This window comes from Phascolarctos cinereus, unplaced genomic scaffold (genome assembly GCF_003287225.1).
Source record: "Phascolarctos cinereus isolate Bilbo 61053 unplaced genomic scaffold, phaCin_HiC Scaffold_4;HRSCAF=312, whole genome shotgun sequence".
In the NCBI taxonomy this organism is placed as follows: domain Eukaryota; kingdom Metazoa; phylum Chordata; class Mammalia; order Diprotodontia; family Phascolarctidae; genus Phascolarctos; species Phascolarctos cinereus.
This window is the reverse complement of record NW_027555847.1, coordinates 317,298,811-317,322,180: the sequence shown is the minus strand read 5'-3', so window position 1 is coordinate 317,322,180 and position 23,370 is coordinate 317,298,811. Positions and strand designations below refer to the sequence as shown.

At 35.4% G+C, this 23,370-nt stretch overlaps 1 protein-coding gene across 4 annotated transcripts in view; it reads right to left on the bottom strand.

The window, feature by feature from the left end:
* The window catches only part of POLK (DNA polymerase kappa), a 96,215-nt gene that overhangs the window by 26,317 nt on the left and 46,528 nt on the right, over positions 1–23,370 (bottom strand). For 2 of the 4 annotated variants that reach the window (XM_020998432.2, XM_020998434.2), the window contains exons 5-6: positions 13,699–13,851; positions 494–625 (exon numbers count right to left, since the gene is read on the bottom strand). In XM_020998432.2, coding sequence (XP_020854091.1) covers positions 494–625; positions 13,699–13,851 — 285 coding nt within the window. Of the gene's footprint in view, positions 1–493; positions 626–2,011; positions 2,181–13,698; positions 13,852–23,370 lie in introns of those variants that run through there. The other 2 variants (XM_078153159.1, XM_020998433.2) reach the window with 2 other exon arrangements.

Below are 23,370 nucleotides of genomic sequence, written 5' to 3'. Positions count from 1 at the left end.
AAACAAGTCAATGTTTTGGCTAAGGCAGAAAACATATGCCTCATTCCACATCAATAGTCAGCTTATCTGTGGAGGAGAAGGCATGCTTCACCAACACAAACCATATGCTTTTTGACACTGCATTAACCCTCCCAAGCTATAAGCTGCCAATTTGTGAATTTGCTTTTCTAGTATACAACACAAACTAGTCTAGTCATTTGAAAAGAAGACCATAATAAAAAGTGAGAAATTAACTCCTTTTTATGGATTTTGACAATCCCATAAAAAAGAAAAGGCATAATGTATTTTGTAAGGTGTTTTAGACTGTCTCCCACAGATCAAACTGGTCATTTTTAATCAAAGTACTTTGAGGAACTTAAAGCCCCAGGTGATCTATTTGTATACTACAAGTTTATAAACAAATGAGAACTTACCATTTGCCTATTACTTAGAAAAACTTAAATGAAGTTAATATTTTGATGCACCACTGAAATTCCCCAATCAGTGTTCTTACCTCCTTACTCACTTCTCGATATTTGTCAAAATTTGGAGACACTATAGTTAATTGTGGGCAGAGTCTCTTAGCAATAAATCCAGGCATAGCCGCCCGTACTCCAAACCTTCTCGCATGATAATTTGAAGTGGACTGAAAAGGAAAAACAATTCCATTAAAATTTTGCAAATCTAATTGGGTATGCATCTAGGTGGCTTATAAGCAACACATTTTTTTTTAAGGCAATTGGGGTTAAGTGACTTGCCCAGGGTCACACAACTAATAAGTGTCAAGTGTTTGGTCTGAGGCCGGATTTGAACTCAGGTCCTCCTGACTTCAGGGCCAGTGCTCTATCCACTGTGCCACCTAGCTTCCCCTAAGCAACACATTTCTAAAAATGTAAGTTCCCAAGGCAATAACTTTTCTTTTATAAGCTAATCTTCAGAATCAAGATTTTATTTTATTTACTCATTATCTTTTACCCCAAGCCCTTCTCTTGTTAGGCATCGAGGCTCACAAAATAGGTGTCATTCTTCTCATTCTCTTATCCCCCGCATCCAACCAGTTGTTAAGTCCTGTCATTTCTACCTGACTGCTAACACCTCTCCTATACTCTTCTCTTTTCTGACACTGCCAGCATCCTGGAGCAGGCCTTCATCATCTTATACCTGGACTATAGCAATAGTCTAATGGTTGCTCTTCAGGCCTCAAGTCTCTCCCCACTCCAAACCATCTTTCAACTCAGCTGTCAAACTGATCTCCCTAAAGTGAATGCCTATGTCATCCAATGAACCCCAGTGACTCCTTTTTGCCTGATCAGCCACAGTGGGACACACTGTACCTTGACCCCAACATAGCTGTGTCATTTTTGGTCCTTTCTGAGAACAAAGGACAACCACTACCTCCAGGATCAAATGCAAAACCCTCTAATTGCTTTTTAAAGCTTTTCATAAACTAGCCCTTTCCTATCTTCCTAGTTTTCTATACACCTTACTCCTCTCCATATACATAGTCTGTAATCCTGTAACACTCCATCTCCTGACTAGCTGGTCCCACACCTGGAGCTCTCTCCTTCATCTTTCCCCCCTAGCTTCCCTGGCTCAAGCAGGCTTTCCCAGTCTTCCTTAATATTAGTGATATCCTTATGAGACTATGTACAATTTATCACGTACATATCTTGGTTTTGTACAGTTATATGTCTGTTGTCTCCCCTGTTATCTCTGAGCTCCTAGAGGGCAGGCACTATTTTGCCTTTCTTTGTATCACCAGTGCTTAGAATTGTGCTAAGCACATAGTAGGTACTTAACAAATGCTAGTTTGTCATTAAGTATTAGAGGCAGCATGTGGACAGGATGTAGTATAGGACTAGGAGTGAGGAAGATCTAGGTATATATCTTTTGACATCTATGTGACCCTGGGCAAGCCATTAAAAATTTTTTTTTTTCAGGTAGAAGACAGCCTTTATTTCACTGAAATATGCAGGAGGCAGCAAAGATGCACAGGCACCAATAAAAATTAAAGTATGGATAAAGCACTCACAGTAATTCATAAGCTCCCCTAGGAAGGGAACTGAACTCAGGGTTGTCAACAAAGCAATATTCTAATATTAAAGTGAAATCCTTCTCCCCTTCCACAGTCTCTTCCAAGACAGATAGGGCAGCTTTGTGATTTGGACTCCCCTTGGAAGGCAAATACACTTTGCAGTTATTTCCTGTTGGCCAATTGGAAAGAGGTTGCCTGTTTAGTAACCCTAAGAGTTTCCACACTGGGAGTTCCAAGAAATCAGAGGTCTGGACAAAACAAAAACAAAAAACAACCAAACACCTTTTTATAACACTAATTATAATGAGAGACATCATCACAGTATGTAGAGAGCTGGCCTTGGGAATCAGAAACAACCTGGGTTCAAGACCTACTTCTGACATCCATTATCTGGAAGACTATGAGAAAGTCAGTTACCACTTAGGGCTCCAGGAAGCTGTCTATGACTTTTAGTTGCAGATGAGCTATGGGCCAACATCACCATTGGGAGTTTCCCCACTGAAAGTCAGACTACCATACATATAAATACTGTCATGATTCCTATGGAACTGTTAGATACTACCTAACAGCTGGCAGATTTAAATTTAAATTTTGTAGGGAATAAACATGAAAAACCTAATCACTTTAAGGGGGGGTTATAGACAAGGTACAAAAAATTCTATTACGTTATAAACAAAGCTAGCAGAAGCAGATCATAAGGCAGCGATTCCTAACCTGTGAGCTGAGGGCCCCTGCAGGACTGTGGAGTGATTGGAAAGTGTGTGTGTAAATGTGTGTGTCTGTGTGTGTGTGTGTATGCGCGCTTGCACACGCCCACACATGCATATAAGTATATACACATATGTGTATATATCAAGACTTTCCATATCAGCCACATTGCAAGACTTGTCATTTTGATCTTGATTCAGCAACAACAAAATATGCAAACATGACTGAGTATAACAAGCAAATATTTTCTGAATTTGCATATATATTGCTGTTTTTCAATTTCTGTTGTGATTAATAAGTTATAAATTTCATTTAAAAGTAATACTGAATCTATCTGGATCTGTGATTTTCTCATGAGAGGTAGCAAGATATAGGAAGAAGGGTAAAGAAAGGGAATAAAATAAACACTGATACTGCTCCTACTATGTGCTTAGTGCTTTTTTTTCCCTTTTTTTCTTTTTAGGCAATTGGGGTTAAGTAACTTGCCCAGGGGCACACAGCTAGTAAGTGTCAAGTGTTTGGTCTGAGGCCAAATTTGAACTCAGGTCCTCCTGACTTCAGGGCCAGTGTGCCAAGTGCTTTTTATAGATATTATCTCATAGTGGACAGAGGGCCAGCTTTGGATTCAGGAAGACCTGGGTTCAAGTCCTGACCCTGACACATATTAGCTGAGAGACTGCTGACAAATCATTTAAGCTTCTTGGTTCCAATTGTTGACCGGAATCAATATTTCTTTATAATTAAGAGATTTTGATTTTTTTAAAGAAAAAAAAAAAGAAAAAAGCCACTAATAAGGTTTCAATTTTTTATTTTTCCAATCAATGGACTGTAATTGTAAACTATTATTCCCAAATCTTTTGAGGTTAAAAAGAGGTCCTTACAAGCAGGATGGTTTCAGAAAAACCTGGGAAGACTTAAAAGAACTGATGCAAAGTGAAGTGAACAGAACCAGAAGGACACTGTACATAGCAACAGCAGTACTGTATGATGATCAACTGTGAATGACTTAGCTATTCTCAGAAATACAATGATTCAAGATAATTCAGAAGGATTTATGATGAAAAATGCCATCCACTTTCAGAAAAAGAATTAATGGAGTTTGAATATAGATTGAAACATACTTTTTTTAAAACTTTCTTTATCTTTCTTATTTTCTTTTTCGTTCTTTTTTTGTCCAGTTCTCTTTTGCAACATGTCTAATATGGAAATGTTTTGCATGACTTTACATGTATAATCTATATCAAATTGCTTGTCTTCTCAAGAAGGGGAGAGGGGAGGAAGGGAGAGATGGAATTCAGAACTCAAAAATTATTATTATTATTATTATGATGGCAATTGGGGTTAAGTGACTTGCCCAGGGTCACACAGCTAGTAAGTGTCAAGTGTTTGGTCTGAGGCCGGATTTGAACTCAGGTACTCCTGATTTCAGAGCTGGTGCTCTATCCACTGCACCACCTAGCTGCCCCTAGAACTCAAAAATTATTTAAAAAAATGAAAGTTAAAATTGTTTTTACATGTAATTGAGAAAAAATAAAATAAAAATATTTTTTGAAAAGAAATCCTTAGTTACTGAAAGATATGAACAAAAAGGTTTTCAAAACAAGCACAAACTATAAATTAGGAAAAAAATGTGCCAAATCGCTAATAAGAAAAATGTTAATTAATTAGCAAACAAGACAGTGTTGCATAGTGGATAGAGAGTTGAATTCAAGGTCTGAAAGATTTAGATTCAAGTTCACCTCAGATATGTACTGATGCTGGACAAATGACTTATCTTTTCAGTATCCCAAGCAATTCTCTAAGATAATAAAATCGATGAATAGTTGATTTTTATGAGTGATGGCAGGAGTTTCCACGGTGGGAAACATGAATGAAATCACAAGTCTGGAACAAAAACTAATAATAATACTAAAACATTTCTGAGGTTTCACCTCTGAGTCATATTGGCAAGATGATTAAAATATTAAAAGAGTCAATGTCAGAGGGGGTTTGAGAAGTCAAATATATTAAAACATTTTAGGTGGAACTCTGATTTGTTCCAACTGTTCCAAAATTATTTAGAATTATAAGAGAAAACTGACTAAATAGTCATAGCCTTAAGACCCAACAACTCTACTATAAAGCATATATTCCAAGTAAGTTAAAGACAGAAAGGCCTCATTTCAAATTATGACTACAGCACTCTTTATGGTAGAGAAAAAAAATGTAAATAAAGTAGTGGTCTATCAATTGTGGAATGACTAAAGAAACTGTGATATGTGAATGTAATAGAACATTTTTGGAACATTTTTGCTCTGTAAGAAATGAGTCACAGGCAGCTAGGTGGTGCAGTGGATAGAGCACTGGCCCTGAAGTCAGGAGGACCTGAGTTCAAATCTGACCTCAGACCAAACACTAGATACTTACTAGCTGTGTGACCCTGGGTAAGTCACTTAACTCCAATTGCCCCCCCCAAAAAAGAAATGAGGCATATGAAGAACTTAGAGATATGTGAGGACTGTTGCAGATCAAAGAAAGCAGAATGAGGAGAAAAAATTCACTCAATGACTATAATAATACAAGCAAAGTCTAAAAGATAGCTGATCTCAAATTAAATGCAATGATCAATATTGGTCCTAGAAAGCAAATGATGAAACATATTTCCCTCTTCTTGGCAGAGAAGTGAATATGTATAGAATGACACATATGGAATCACATTTATTCCTCTGTTAGTAGGTTTTGCTTAACTGTTCATGTTTTTGTTTTGTTACAAGGGAAGGTTCAATTTAGGGGTGTTTATGAAAATACCAGGAAATAACTATAGTATAAAAGTTAAAATTTTTTTTAAAAACCTTTCATTTAAAGATTTTTTAAAAGTAATCTTCACATTTGAAAATGTTGAGATCTACTCTACTAGTCATTCATGACAATTTGGAAAGTGGAGATGCTTGTTCACAGTTAATAATCTGAACCCAAGGTCTGGGATACAGGAAATCTTACTGGAATTTGGTGAGGAACAAATAAGCTTACATTGAGTTGCCTGCCAGAAAATTTTTGTCTTAACATACTAGGTCTTTATTTATGCCTGTCCTCAGGTAAACTTCTGTATGCCCACTACAAATGTAAGAATGTACAGAACCTAATTGTCCTATATATCATCATCTCTTAGTGTTGTTTTTTCCAAGAAGCAATTATTGCTGTGAAAGTGGGGGTATATCTCTGCTAGTAGGTAAAATTTTGAACGGAGGCCAGGGAGAAGACTTGGGAAAGGTGTTTGGCACAAGAGGGAGAACCACCTGGAAGCTAACAGTCTACCTGAAACAAACTGGCATCCCCAAAGAAGATGAAAATATTCACGACAAAACCCACTATCATAAATACGGACTATGTTTGCAGTCTCAACAAAGAATCAAAGAAATGCAAATCTGAATTGAACAAAAGCAGAAATTGTTCTTTTCCTGACTCCAGATGACTGCCCTTAGATCACATCTCATTAACAAGGCTGTAATAATAAGACCAAATTGCCATCAATTACCATATTTTTCTACTGACAACCTTTTGTCTTTGTAGTGCTCACAGCAGCACTGTGCTCAAGTCAGTGGAAGGGGGCCATGTGGGAGAGAAATTGGAACAAACAGGACACATTAGAAGGACACAAAGTGGTTCATGCAAGCAAGCACAAAATGATTTTGATGGGGTTGCTATGACAGCTAAACATACAGAAGAACAGAAAGACATGCTGATAGGAACTCCTGTATTTATACTGTCCCAGAACTGAATTTTTAACAGCACTGAATAACAAGGTTTAGGTTATAATTCTGAAACTTCCACTAAGTTCCTTACAGCAGGACTCTTCTGTACCAAGTGAAAGCATAAAGTAATTAAGGTATTCAGCCTTGGTGTTTTGGAGTCACTTATCATACTAGTAGAATCCTATTTGAATGAGTTTAAAGAACTGATGATCTAAATCTCATTAAATTAGAAGCCAATTTCTACACCACACCAAGAAATACACTGTATTTTCCAGAAAACAAATATTCAGCATATGTTATATCTACAAATAATAAACAATTCCTTTTGGTAGAGTGGGAGAGTGTTTTCCAAAAGGGCACATACACATATGTACGTATGTATAATGGATTTTAAAACAATTTCATGGCTATCCTTGAATACTTCCACAATGTTAAATATTCTTAATGACATCTGACATGTTTTTCAAAGTGTTGGTTGGTGATTTAGGGGAAGTATAGGATTTTCTCCTTTGTTTCATTTTTCTTATTTTTCTAAAATACCCCCTCGAAACATTTAGATAGATTTAACCAATATAATATTCAGAAGGCGCTCAAATTTAGTTTATCCTGATTTGAGAAGTGTGAATTGTTTTAAATAATTTTTTTTTGGCAGAGAGACTAACTTCTTCAAAGACTCTGGAGAGACACTTTACATAAGTCTCTGCAAACTTTTTAAAGTCTAAATGTTTCTCTAGTGTCAATGGTTTATGGCTCAGGCTTCTTAATTTTGTCTATGCTGAATTCCAATTTTTTTTTCCCATTGTCCCTTGTTTTCCTTAAAAAGTTTACTGTTTTCCTGGCTACTGTTCCTTGGTAAATATATATCTTTTCTTCTAGCAAATTGGAATATTTCTTTCCTTATTATTGTAATTTTGTAGTTTAATTATAATGTATCTAGGAAGTTGAATCTAGGCCTTAGCCTCTGGATGTCAGAGCAAAGGGAATTCTCTCAGGGATTCTTAACCTTTTTTTCTCTGTCACAGACCCTGCTGACAGTCTAGTAAAGCCTATGGACTCCTTCTCAGAATATTTTTAAATGCATTAAATAAAATACATAGCATTGCAAAGGAAATCAATTATGTTGAAATAAAGATGCATTTTTTTCCATCCAAGATCACAGGCTCCCTAAAATCTATCCATAGTACCTTTAGTGGCCTAGGGACCCCAGTCAAGAACCTCTGAAAAAGTCCAAGTCACTTTAGAACTATCTCTGGGTATGAGACGCATCAGAACACCTGCTCCAAAGAGGACTCTAAGTCATTTCAAATCCCAAGACTAGGGCACCTAAAGTAGTTTGGTGGATGGGGTAAGGGAGAATAAATATCAAGCCAGTAATGGAATCAAGCCTAGAATGTTTGTAGGCTATTGCCTGGGACAAGGCTCCAGGTGAAGTTCATCCTAACCCCCAGAAGCCTAATCATTGCCTTATTCTCTCTTAGTCATTAGGTCTGAAAATCATATGAGATAGTCATCTTCTGGGAGTCTGAGTCAGTGAGGGCTCACACTGATTCCATGCTGAGTCATTACAGAACCTCAGCAGGTGGGTGACACTTATCAACAGGTCATTCCACATCCTATTGCAGACAAATTCCCATCATGTAGTCTTCTTATCCCTGTACTTCAAAGAAAATGTCTGTTGAAGTACCAAGGAGCAATCACTTAGACACTACCCTTCCTATCCACTTTGGCCTTACCTCTCCACAGTTCTCACCCTCCTTTGTTCTCCCACTTCACTGTAGCCTCTGATTCTTCCTATATTGTTAAACTAAATTATCTTGGATTTTATCTTTACATTTTTTTCCATTTTCTTGAAACCTGGCTTTTCCCAGAAGACAATGTTATCTTTGGCTACTCTCTCCACCAGCATCAACTATGCCTTTCTCCTTGGCCTCCAAGTTCTAGACCAGGAAGAAGAGTAAACATACTCTTAAAACCTCATTCACACCTACAGACTATCCCTTTGCTCAATCCAATAACCTCTTTTTTGGGTTCATTCCATCTTCATTACCCAGTCCAACTCCTTGTCATAGTCTTCTACTGGCTTTCAGGTTATTCCTTCTCCTTTCTCAGGCACTTCAGTATCTGGCTCATAGTCTTCCTCTCTACTTCTTCTTCTCTCTCTCTCTTTTTCTCTTTCTCTCTCTCTTCTGAACATTCCATAGCCATCTCAAACTTAATACATCCAAAACAGAACTCATTTTATTTTCCCTTCTCCAAACATTTTTGTTGGTGGCATCACCAAGTTTTCAACCAGGTTAACAACCTTGGAATCATAATCACTGACTTTTCCCTTTCCCTTAGTTCCCATATCTGATCAAATGTTCTAGGCTGTGGATCTTGCATCTACAACTTCTCTTGCACCTGTTCCCTCTCCTCCACTTATACTGCCTCTGCCTCTCATCTAAGTTATTACAATAGCCTAACTGGCCTCCTTGCTTCCACTGTCTTCCCTTCTCCAATCCACGCTTGGCATATGTGCAAAACTGATATTGTCAAAACAAAGATCTGGCCAGGTTTGTCTACTCAAGAATCTTCAGTGACTTCCTAATGTCTCTAGGATAAAATATAAACTACTCAGGCTGGCATTTACAGCCTTCCACAATTTAGTTCCTATTTACCTTTCCAGTTTTATTTCATGTTATTTCCCTTCACTCACCATCTGTTCTACTTAAACTGGCCTACTAGCTGCTCCCCATATACAACATTCCCTCCTCATCTCTATAGATTTGCACAAATAATCTTCTAAGTCTGGATTGTAACCCTCTTTCATCCCCGACTAGAAAAAACCCTAGCTTCCTTCAAAGGACCACTTTTTATTTTCCAGAATATCCACAATAGGCCTTTCCTGATTTCTATGCCTTCACCTCAGTTATTAGCACTCTCATCCTTCTGTATGTTAATTTATATGTATTTACTACTTATTTACTTGTATACATGTTGTTGGGGCAGCTAGGTGGCCCAGTGGATAGAATATCAGGCCTGGAGTCCGGAAGATTCATCTACCTACATTCAAATCCAGCCTCAGACACTTACTAGCTATGTGACCTTGAGCAAGTCATTTCATCCTATTTGCCTCAGTTTCCTCATCTGTAAAATGAGCTGGAGAAGGAAATGGCAAACCACTCCAGTATCTTTGCCAAGAAAACCTCAAATGGAATCACAAAGAGTTGGACACGGCTGAACAACAACAATACATATCATACACCCTTTCCCTTATCCAGTAAAACGTGAGCTTCTAGAGGGTAGGAACTATTAAATTTCTGTTTTTAGGCTCTCAGGACTAACACATGGCCTAAGAGTAAGCACTTAATAATATCTGTTGAATTGAAATTGACCATATGCATTTTGTTTACATATTATGGATTCTTTTGGTCACTCCTGGGTATTTAAAAATTATTTTCTAGAATACAGCGTTTAATTTCTTTTGTTTATCTAAAATTACTGGAATGTTAGGAATATTGAGATTGCTACATGATTGATCCTTGAGATCTGTCACTTAAATCTGAAAATTTTCTGATTCTTTATATAATCTGGTGATTTTTTCTTTTTGAACCCATATTTCTAGATGCTAGGTTTTGCAGGGGATAGAGTGCTTAACCTGGACTCAGGAAGACACAGTTCAAATCTGGCTTTAGACACTTAATAGCTATGTGGCCCCAGATAAACCACTTAACCTTTGTCTGCCTCAGCTCCCTCATCTTTAAAATGAAAATAATAACATCTACTTCCCAGGGCTGCAGTGAAGAGAACACGAGAATCTGTTGTTGACTTGTTTGGTTTGTGCCCAACTCTTCATGCCGCCATGCTGCCATACATGCCAGGCCCTTTGTAAAGTGCTTTGCACATCTTAAAGCACTATATAAATGCGAGCTCTTCCTTATGATGATGATATGCAGTTCTGCTCTTCTGTATGAAGCCTGCCGTCAGCTGATTCAACAGAATTTTTATCTGAGCTTTTGTATTATATTCTCCATATTATTAACTTTCTTCACTATTTCCTCTTGGCTTTTTGATTCCAGCTTAAATTTTTTCCTACACTTTCTTTAAGTTCTTCTTAAATGATAAAAATTGTTTTGGAGTTAGTCTTTTTTTAAAATTAGAGCTATATTGGAAGAAAAAGGAAGAACATATGGGAAAGGACTGCAGCTAGGGGTGGATGGGACAATCATTGATAGCCAAGAGAAGCATGAGTTGCTCAATTATCATTTGGCTTTTCTTTCTACTATGGAGAACAACTTTTGTAATGGAAATGATGGAATAAAAATGGCTTATAGAGAGTTGCTATCCAGACAGGTATGGAGCACCAAATTGATTAAGGTCAACTGGTGCAGATCAACTATGTCTCTTGGCTACTGTAAGACCTGGGAAATGTGACTCCCCTTCTGAAGAAATGGTGGCTTCCCCTTCTTTAGGTGGTCTTTAGGCAGAGGTTTGGGTGATCACTTGTTAGATATGTTATAGTGGGGATTTCTTTCAGTTATGGGTTGGAAAAGACAGATGCTGAGGATGGCTGCCCTTCTAATTCTAAATTCTGTGATTTGTTTATCTGGTCTTCTGATTTTCTTGTCAGTGTTAATTTTTGCTTAATTTCTTTAAATGTGTCATTTATTCATTTGAGAATTTCGGGATATCTTTCTTTTAAAAAATCGTTCAACAAGAATTAAGTAACGGGACAGCTAGATGTTTCAGCAGATAGAGCTTTGGCCTTGGAATCAGGAGGACCTGAGTTCAAATCCAGCCTCAGACACTTGACACTTACTAGCTGTGTGACCTTGGGCAAGTAACTTAATCCTGATTGCTTCACCAAAAAGAAAAAAAAAGAATTAAGTATCTACTGTATGCCAGGGGTTGGGGAACAAACGTAAAAATGAAACGGTCCCAGGGGAAGCTAGGTGGCACAGTGGATACAGTTCTGGCCTTGGAGTCAGGAGGACCTGAATTCAAATCTGGCCTTAGACACATGACACTTACTAGTGTGTGACCCTGGGCAAGTCACTTAACCCTGATTGCCAAAGCAAAAACAAAAATCAATCAATCAATAAATAATGAAACAGTCCCAGAATTCAAAGTACTAATATTCTATAGAGAAGATAACATAAAACAGTAATAACAAAAGAAAGAGAATAAAAAAATGTTATCTGAAAGTTCAAAAGTCATCTTGTGTTTAGGAGTCATTTTAGGAATTCAGAACCATTTTGATTTACAAATAATATATCAAGACACCATGATTTCATTGGTGTGGGAACTCCCAGTATGGGTCCTCCCTCTGATGCAGATTGCAAAATGCATACACATATACCATATTTCACCACATAATCATCACACCTGTTTTTTTTTAGTCCAAAAATCAGTTTATAACCTTCTATCACAGTCGTTACGTGGTATAGCTGTGTACATCATGCCACTTCAAAGAGCATCAGTGTATTCACCAGTGGTATATGGATACCCTTTTATCTCTCCTGCATTGCGAGCCACGTAAGCATTGTCAGTAAATTTCTGAAAACTGACTTGCATGGTTTTAGAGCGTTACAGTACTAATGGTATTGTTACTCAACCCAACAAAGAGAGGTAGGCACAAGGGGAGCTGTGGGCAGGTGAAGCTGCCATGAGTAAGTTAGGTGATATGGTAAGACTTGCATCTCCCTGTGCTAGCTAAACCACACAGTTTATCTGCTAACAATACAGTTCAGTAATAAATGATTTTTAAGTAATACTGGCACAATTTTTTAAAAAGTTTCACATAATGGTTGCACCCCACCACTTTTTCCAAAACTTGGCATAAAATCTGTGACGATTATGTGGTGAAATACGGTACCATTCTATGAGTCAGATCTAGTTTAAGCTCTCTTAATGATAAGCAATTTGACCTTGGAAAGTGAAAAAACTCTCCAGACAAATGATTTTCAGGATCTCTCTCCAACTGAATCGCTTTTTATACTTTAATAGTTTTAGTTGCATTGTAGTTTTTTTCTAAATCATATTGGCACCTAGCTTTCTATTGAGTTGATTTTTATTATTCTTGTGTAGTGGGTTTGGGTCTCCTCTTCAGTCTCTTAGTTTATTCTGAGGGGTATTTTTTAAAATCCAATTTTGTTTTATTTTCAGTTCCAAAATCTCTCCCTCTGCCCTCTCCTTCTCTACCAATTGAGATGACAAAAAGAAAAAAGGAAAAAAGAACCCATTACAAATATGTATAGACATGCAAAACAAATTTCCTCATTAGCCTTGTTCCTCCCCCCCCCAAAAAGAAATAAATAGAAGAAAATATGCTTTAATTTATACTCTAAGTCCCTCAGTTCTCTGTGTGGAGATAGATATATCTTTCATCATGAGTCACTGGAATTGTAGTTAGTCATTGGGTTGATCAAAGTGACCATCTTTCAAAATCAATTATCTTTTCAACATTGTTATTATAGCATAAATTGTTTTTCTAATTCTGCTCACTTTACTCTTCATCACTTTATTCAAATCTTCCCAGGTTCTTCTAAAACCATTCTTCACAATTTTTTTTAAGGCAATTGGGGTTAAGTGACTTGCCCAAGGTCACACAGCTAGTAAGTGTCAAGTGTTTTATCTGAGGCTGAATTTGAACTCAGGTCCTCCTGACTTCAGGGCTGGTGCTCTATCCACTTCGCTACTTAGCTGCCCCCCCTCACCATTTCTTACAAAATAATAGTATTCTACCACATTCATAAACTGTACCTTTTTTAGCCATTCCCTGACTCATGGGAATGTGGGTTAAATGCACTTTTTTGGTCAATCAAGGTTACATGTAGCACTCACTCATTTCAAACAAACTAAAAGTAAATTCTGAAGGACACAATATTTCATAATGATTTTAGTAGTTAGAAATCAAGAACAGAGAGTTCCTTTCCCTTCTTCAAATCTCTTCTTATTTGAAATATTTTGCCAGAAAAAAAGTAGCCAGGTCCTGATTGGTGCAATTAATGAATGCAGTGGAATGGTTACATTATTCAAATTCATGCTGCCTATTTCCAATGGGCTGGTACCAATTACCATAACTACATAATTATTATTTCAAATAGTGTGAACTTAAATACATACTACCACTTCACAGGATCTGTTATATTAATTGGTACTTAGCTGTTATTTGGAATGGAAAAAATTAGAACTTATGTCATACACCTATAGGAAGTTTCCTTTACTTTGCTCTAACATTTTTTTTTGTTTTTCATCTTTACTTACCAACATACTCATTGAACCTACTGCAATGGGTTTATCTCTCAGCTCTGGATTATCTCTCATTTCTACAGCTGCATAAAAAGCATCCATGTCAATGTGTATTATAGTACAGTGCAGATTACGGCTCTGTTCCAACTCCATTGCAAGCTTGTCAACCTTAATGGAAAGAAGGGTGAATATTTTGATACTGAAAAATGCCAGCACCACCACATTGTTTACTTTTAGTAGAAAAGTGTTAAATCTGAGTTAAGAGAAAAAGAGTCTCTATAAGATAAATTCTATAACCAGAGAGGGCAATATCATGTTGTACTCCAAACTGCCCATGCAGTCTATTACTTGACCACTTTATTCTTTTTTTAATTAAATTAAAATTTTACTTGATTTAGTTCCAAATTCTTATTTTCTTTATTTTTCTATTATTCTTTATTTTCCAAATTTTAATTTTATTAAGTTCCAAATTCTCTCTTTCCCTCCACCCCTTTCCCCATCAATGCCCACTATATATATGAAGTCACACAAAACATACTTCTGCATTATTCACATTCTGAAAAAAGTGCCCTTTATTCTTTTAGAAAAAAAAAATAAAATGATTGCCTTGCATCATGATCCTGCCAAAATTAAAAAAAAAACAACAACCACGTTCCTTTCTCCAAATGTGTGTAATATATCAACATCACCAACAACTGATGGATACCGAATATTTATAGTTGGTTTTAAACCTGCATACTTAGAGTTATGTAGCATAGAAGCTGAGGAGATTATTAATCACATTTGACTGCTATAAAAGGTATCCAGCATTCCTACAACAGTGCTGGAATAAACAGCTGCATAAACAGTGTCCAGTACTGATTCAGCAGTTGAGTCAAAATTCAGGATGACTTCCAAGAATAGATCAAGGATCATGTTATAAGCTAGTTTAGCATTTTAATACTGAGCAGTGACTGAGATAAAGAGGAAATGAAACTGAGATACTACTATTCCATTCCTTCAATGTTCCCACTTCTGTATGGATGATCAATACAAACTGTAAGCCCAGTTGAGAAAATAGAAAGTGAATGCAATACAGGACCATATATTGAAAAGCTGTGCTATTTTCTACTTGATAGCTAAATTCCCATTCCTGGAAAAACAAATCTTGAAAGTCCTTTATAAGAAAGGGAAAAAAGATGATGGAATATTGTATATACTGACTTTATGTCAGAATTGATGTATTGATTAGTTTTACTGAACTGCTTTTTCCCTTCTATTTGATATTTTTTGTTACAAGGGATGACTTGCTAGACAGGAGAAAGAGAAGGAAAAGATTCAGAAATTAAAGGAATATAAAAACAAAATATATCAATAACAAAATTTACATGGTAGAAAATCATTCTTAACAGGATGGATCTGTTAAAAGGGAGAGAGAAAATTGCTTTCATATACTTCAACACAAGGAATTAGTTCACTTAATTAGAGTCTGGTCTATTAGAAACATTATGACTACTAAGAATGAAAAAAGAAAATGATCCCCTTTACAATTATGTTTCTAATGAAGTTTAGAACAAGACATAGCAGGAGGTAGTCTATAAATACTGTGATGTGCAAAGAATTAGTTTACACCAACAAAGTTAGCAACAACTATATCCAAGACTACAGAATATTCTACAAAATACAAGTAAAAAAAAGATTTTATTGAAATACAAAGATGGTTGAAACTAATAACATTCGTTCCTTGACAGTTATGTAGAAGATAAAGAGCTCTTAGACTTTAATACCTTCAACTAAAATAATTAATTTAAAAACTATAGGCAGAAATAAAAGGCAAGTGAAAGTATCAAGTTTAGAATTTATGAATATCATTATTTGAAAATGGAAATTAGTTAATGGTAAATTCTACCCAAGTCTTCTTTTATGTAACAATATCACTTTAGCAAAAACAATGATCAATCAAAATGAGGAAATTCAAATCATGAACATCTGTGCCTTTGGATTTAACGAAATATTACAGCTGATAGTAAAGGAGAAAAAAACAGTTGAGTGCAAGGGAGAAATCATTAGATCTTCCTGTATCTCAATTTTTAAAGTCTACAAAATGATGAGATTAAACTAGCTTTCCAAACTCCTTAGGGGCTCTAAAATTCTGATAATGTTTTTCTCTCTAACTTCCATCTACTCTGTGCTTATCTTGTATCTAGATACTTATATATACATACACATAAGTATACACACATACACATAAACACATACATTTTTTTTACATACAGTCTCAGCCCACTACAATATAAAATATAAGCTAGAATATAATTAGAATATAAGCTCTTTGAGGGCAGGGACTGTTTTCTGCCTTTTTTTCCCTTTTTTTCTTTTTTGTATCCTCAGGACTTAGCACAATAGCTGGCACATAGTAAGTGTTTAATGAATGACTACTGATTGATTCATTGGTTGATTTTCCCTAAGCCCCCAGAAAAGAGATCTGCCCAAGGAAAATTTTACAAACAGATAAATCTTTGTGTATGGTGATATAAGGAAGATATATCCTAGCAAGGGGAAAAAATCACACCTTCTCCATTATATATATGGCAAAAAAAAAAAGTTTTGTATTCAAATAACACTTTTGTCCAAAAAGGTATAAATACCCAGCTTCCAGGAAACAAGTCATAGTTTCTGACTCTAGGTTTTTAGGACAGATCTGACCAGGTTATGCCACACAACTAAACCAAAGGATAATTGTTTGAGAAAAGTCACTGAAGATGAGGACTGAATTCCTCTGTGTTGCACCAAGACTTAATGCATGTAGGCCTATTGAATGTAGGATGAATGTTGGGTAGGAGATGAGTAAAACACTAAGGAAGATCACTAAATAAATAGGAATTATTCCCTATGGAGTCCATCATTTAATAGAATTCAGCTACAGAACTTATGGGGAGAGGAATTTGGGGTCAGGTCCCTTTGTCAGTTAGAGAAGCTCCAGAATGTGGGGGAAAAAGAAAATGGCTCACACTCCAGTAGCAAGTATCATTTCATAAAATAGAAGAAACTATCAGTTTAAAATTAGGCAATACAATCTAAATGCAGGAAAATTGCTAACAGAGAAAAAGAAGGTACCCAATTAATCTTTAGACACTTGAAAGGCATAAACATTTGTTGAAGCAGTATCCTTTCATTCTTCCTGGCATTCATTCATTCATTGCTAAATCATAACATTTCTGTAAGGGACAATCAATTAGTTAAAAAACAACAACAACAATTATGTAATGTGTTATGGGGGCAGTTAGGTGGCACAGTGGATAGAGTGCAGTGCCTGGACCCAGAAAGACTTATCTTGCTGAGTTCAAATCTGGCCTCAGACACTTACTAGCTGTGTGACCCTGGGCAAGTCACTTAACCCTGTTTTTCTCAGTTTGATCTGTAAAATGAGCTAGACAAGGAAATGGAAAACCACTCCAATATCTCTGCCAAGAAAATTCCAAATGGGGTCACAGAATTAGACGGGACTGAAAATGACTGAACAACAAATGCAGTATAGGGACAAAACAGAAAAATATCAGTCTACATATATATAGGCTTGGTAATTTATATGTACTTATCTAGACCAGTCCCTGCTAAAATCCTAAAGCCTCACCATGACACAGAGGTGACAAAAAAAGGCTATGCCAATGGAGTATAAACTTTGGAAACCCTGGAAAGACTTCAAGTAAGGGAAGAACTATTTTATCTAGATTTGCAAAGACTACCAAGTTAATATATTGTTGGCCATAGGGACTCATTAAGCCACCTAGATGAAGGATGCAGAGGGGTTGTGATCTGTATCACTGTGTGACAACTTGGCCACAATCATGGCTCTTTCAAGTACTGAAGCAACAGGAAATTATTTAAACTGGGTTACTCTTTAAAAAATAGTGACTGCATCACAAACTGTTGACTAGGAAGGAATGAAGCCCTTTCTTTGAGACTTTGTTGAAAAGATAATTGAGAAAAATCAATGATTACAAAGAATTTAAAAGTATGTAGTACTTTTAAATTCATTTAAAAATGTAAAAATATTATAAAGCTTAGCAACAGAAAAGAGACACTCTAATAAAAATAATGTGGAAGCTAATAAATGTTGGAGCTTAATGAAAATATTCTGAAAAGGGCTGGGAACCTATGACAGCACCTAGCTTCTATCTTTATCATTAGAATGACAAATAAGTTTGCTTGGGAACTTAGGCTGGGCAAGTCTACTCTTGCAATATTCTCGGTAGGGCCTGCTAGATGAGCTTATGATTGAAAGTTCCTTCCTTAACTGCTTACCAATGGGTTTTTTGTTTTTGCTTCTTTCCTGTCACTAGTTTCCCAAAGGGAAGGAAAATGATAAACATAAATTAAAGCACAGACTCACAAGACACAAACACAAAAACAAAAAAAAAATTTTGGCAAGTTTAATAAAAAATGCAATTATGACCCACAGTATTAAAACCATAATTTTCAGGAAGGATATTCCCTTCAGTCAGATAAATATATCTTCATTATGACATTAGTAAATGTGGGAAATAGTAGAAACAATTTTAGAAACTAATAAAAAAAGACTTTGTGCTGATTTTCAGATTATATTTGGCAAGGATATAGTCATTTAGAAAACATGGTATCAGCCTGGATTACCATTCTTTTGGATATAGCGTTGTATATAGCTCTAGGCTGGCACATAAACCAGAATCTTGTCACAAAGCACAGCATGTCTTCTTTCATTACAAAAGCATATACTATAGTTTCTTCCCACCCACACATAAAAGCAATACCCTCTCCTTAGAATTAGAGTTTGATGGCACCACAGATCTCCCTTCTTTGTCAAACCAAGGAAATTTATTTGTGAGAAAAAGCATATGGTGTAATTACAGCTGTCAATGCATCTCAAGATACAGACGCTTAGTTTTACTTTGATACAAATTGATTTTAAAAAAAAACTGTGGATACAATAATGGTAAGAGTAAATCCTTTGTTACCCTTTCCCTATATCTATCAGTGAAGAAAAGCAGGGCATCATATAACTCCTTATTCCTATAATATCCTCTTCCCAGTTTCTCAGTGTTAAAATCCTAATCCTTCAAAATCCAACCCAGATACTGAAGCCCCATGAAGCCTTTCCTGATCCCCTAAGCCAGAAGAGATCTCTCTCTCTTCTGAACTCTCAAACATTTTGTTTTACATCTGGCCACTCATGACAAAGGGAAGGGAAGTGCTGGGAGGAGGAGGAGGAGGAGGAGGAGGAGGAGGAGGAGAGGGGGGGAGAGAGAGAGAGAGAGAGAGAGAGAGAGAGAGAGAGAGAGAGAGAGAGAGAGAGAGAGAGAGAGAGAGAGAGAGAGAGAGAGAGAGAAATGGGCCAAAATATTGTACAGATTGTAAGATAATCTGTTCTTTTTCTTTGTCCCAAGGAACAGTTCAGTCTGGGGAGTGGGAGTGGCTGTGGGGAACACCTTTGATGCAAAAACAACAAAAACATCAACAAAACATTTTTCCAAAGGAAAGAAATTGTTTTTCTTTCTCTTGTGGTACTTATTACATTCTAACTTGCATTATAGTTATTTGTGTGACTATCTCATCCTCCCTATTAGACACTGTAAACTTTGATGGCAGGAACTATGTCTTACTCATCTTTGTATCCCCCAAAGCAGCCAGCACAAATAGGCCTCAGTAAATATTTATGTTATGAGTAAATGGATAGATGGAAGAATGAAATGAGCAGAAAGAAATCAGAGAGCAAATAAAGTGTTTGTGAATGGAAGCATGAAAGCTAGATTTAAAAAAGAAAAAAGCAGTTGTGGTGGTGAAGCTTCTGAGAAGGTTGGCCTTTAGTAAAAAGAAAAAATATGTGAAATAAATGGGATATAACTGTTTTCATGTAGCTTATCCATTTTCTTAAAAATATGAAGCTAGATAAAGTTTCAGTGACTAAAAGCAACTGACTGAGATTAAAAACAAATATATATGTATATGTACATATACAACATATTAATCTAGAAAACAGAAATGTGAAACATGATTGTCAGATGAAGGAAGGGGTGGGACACTTGAAAAATCTTAACACTGAATCATTTTCTGGAAAGGGAAATGGTAATAAATAAAAGCTAAATTTAAAAGCCTGTCCAATAGGGAAAATCCCATCTCTTATTCACATGTTACACGGAGAGATCTCCTTTGTGTACATAACTATGTAGAAGTGAGACTTAATAGCTGCCAAAAGGAAACCTTCTCAAATTCCACTTCCCTCTCTGATTCAGACATTCCATTTTCCTCTGTCTCTAATTATTATTCACCCATATGTGAACTCATCTCTCTATATCTAACAGTTCTCTACAGTACTGCTTTTATACACTCTACTGAAATCCTGTTAATGCTTTTTTCCTTCCATTTCTCCTATTACAATTTTACTTTTGAAACAGTTCTGTTCCAACTGCCTAATACGTAGGTCAGCCTAGTGTGTTACATGTAAAAGAGAAATTCATTAATTTTAAACATCAAATTTCCGTAGCATAACATAATATATAATATAGATTTTGTTTTTATTTAAATTTCTTCCCAGTCTCTTGGATATAATAGCTCTAAATTACTGGAGAAATAGAGATATACTGGGTATAATTTCCTTGGCAGGTTCTATCTATACATGGTTAGTAAACTGGACTATGGCATGGAGCTCCCTTCATGACTGATACTTCAAACCAATCTTTTTTTTTCTTTAAAAATTTTTAACATTTTTTTTCCAGTAAACATTATCTCTACCTCCCATCTTCCTCAAATTGAAATAAGGAGAAAAACAAAACGTTTGAAACAAATATACATATCCAAGCAAAAACAAATTCCCAAATTTGCCAGGCATCATTCTGTATTTTAAGCCCATTATCTCTGTGAGGTGGTGAATAGTATGCTTCATTACCTGGTCTTCTCTAATTGTGGCTGGTCATTGCACTAATCAAAGTTTTTAAGTTTTTTAAAGTTGCTTGTCTTTACAATGCTGTTACTGTATACATTGTTCTCCTGGTTCTGTTCACTTCAGTGCATCACTTCATAAAGTTTTCTCAGGTTTCTTTGAAACTATCCTTTTCATCATTTCTTATGGCACAATAGCATTCCATTACATTCAAATACCATAACTTACTCAGCTATTCTCCGAATGACAGGCACTGCCTTAACTTCCCAGTTCTTTGCAACCACAAAAAGAGCTGCTATTAAATACTTCTGTACATATGGATCCTTTTCCTCTCAGTTAAAAAAATATTATTTTATCAAGTATCAAACATACATTTTCCCCTTCTGCCCCCCTGGGGGAAAAATAAAGATAGAAACACAGAAACTTTATATTACATAACCACAATTAGGCAAAAACATCTTCCCATCCTGGTCACAGACAAAAATGAATTATATTTTCTGTATATTAGCTCATCATCTCTTTGTCATGAGGTGGGTAGTGTTAGTCTTTTTCAGTACATTGAAATCATAGTTGATAATTTAGTTGATAAGTGTTCTTAACACTTCACTCTGCAACAGTTCATACAAGTCTTTCCAAGTCTCTCTAAAACGATCTTTTTTCTTCATCTCTTACAGCAAAACAGTATTTCATCATACACATATACCATAATTTGTTTACTCATGTTCCAGCTGATGGGCATCTCCTTAGTTTCCAGTTTTTTGCCACCACACAAAAAAAGCTGCTATAAATAATTTTGTACAAATAAGGCCAATTCCTCTTTCTTTGATCTCTTTTGGTTACAGACCTAGTAGTGGTATTGTTGCATCAAAGTTACCCTTTGGTAAGTTTTTATGCATAATTATAAATTGCTTTCCAGAATGGTTATACCAATAGTGCATCTATGTACCTGCTTTCTCATAGCCCTGCCAACATTTGCTATTTTCGTCATCCTTTTTAATCTGATGGGTGTTGTATCATACCTCAGAATTGCCTGTGTTTCTCCAATTAGTAGCAATTTAGAACATAAGATCATTTATCAAGTGGGGAATGGGGTTTATTCTTATGATTTTGAATCAATTCCTTATATATCTTGGAAATGAGTCTTATATCACAGAAATTTGCTGCAAAGATTTTTTTCCCCTCCAAGTAATTGTTTTCTTTTTAATTTTAGCTGCATTGGGAGTTTTTTATGCAAAAACTTTTCAATTATATGTAATCAAAATTGTCCATTTTATTTTTTGTGATCCTCCCTTATCCCTTATTTGATCACATAGAGTTAAAATAATTAAAAGTAAGGGATGGGAGCAAGCAAAATAAGGGAACTATTATGCCACAGTTGAACATATTAAAAAAAGAAGCAAGGATAGCAATTATGATCTTAGACAAGGCAAGGCAAAAATACTTAATTAAAAGAGATAAACAGGAATATTACATTTGCTACACTGTAGACCAGTAGTAACAGTTTCAAATATAATGGATCCTTGCTCGCTATATACTGACTCAGAAAATAAAAAATTAACATTACCTATGTTACACCGTATTTTTATTTATTTTGTTAAACATTTGTTTTATTCTGGCAGAGATCCACGAGTTTGACACTTCTGCCATAGACAATTTAAATTAATTTAAATACTTAACATATATTCCCTGAATGGCAAAGCACCTATATGTTTAAAGGAAAAACCAAACTGATTACAAAGAGAAATAGTAAATCTATAACAATGGGGGAACTCATTGTACCCCCCTTTTAGCCTTAGGTAAATTTAATAAAAAAAAAAATAAAAAGAAAGACATTAAAGACCTAAAGAGAATTTTAGAAAAGTGGGATACAATAGACCTCTGGCAATTATGTAATAGGAATAGGAAGGAGTATCCATGTTTCTAAACCATGTATGAAATCTTTACAAAAATTGATCATATATTAGGGCATAAAAATCCCACAAATGAATGCAGAAAATCAGAAATATTAAACACATCCTTTGTGGAGCACACAATAAAATAAATACTTTATCAAAGAAAAGGCCACTGAAAAAAGTATTAAAAATCAACTGGACTCTAATGAGAAAAACATAATAAAAACTTGGGGATGCAGCCAAAGCAGTCCTTAGGGGCAAATTTATAGTTCTAAATATTTTCATTAACAAAAAAGAGAAAGAATAAATCAATGATTTGGGCATGAATTAAAAAACCTCAACAAATTGGGTAACTTATATTAAATAGCAAAATAGAAATCCTGAAAATCAAGGAAGAAATTTTAAAAATTGAAAGAAAAAAAACCATTGAACTAATAAATAAAACAAGGAACTTTAAAGAAGATAATTCATTAGCTAATTTGATTAAAAGAAGAGAAAAACCAAATTGTTAGTATAAAAAATGAAAAATGAAAATTTTCAATAAGAATAAAGAATATTATAAACTATTTCTACAACTGTATATCGATAAAGTGGACAATTCATATAAAATAAATGATAATTTATGAAATTATAAAATACCCAGATTAACAGAACAAGAAATAAAGAATTTAAGTAAAGCAATCTCAGAGGAAAAAAATTGAACAAGACATATATGAACTCTAAGAGAAAAAAAAACAGGACTAGATGACTCACAAGTGAATTTTATCAAACTTTCAAAGAACAGTTCATTCCAATATTACATAAACTGTTTGCAAAAATATCAAAAGAAGGGATCCTACCAAAATTCTTGTATACCACAAATATGGTCTACATATGTAAACCAGGGAGAATAAAAACACA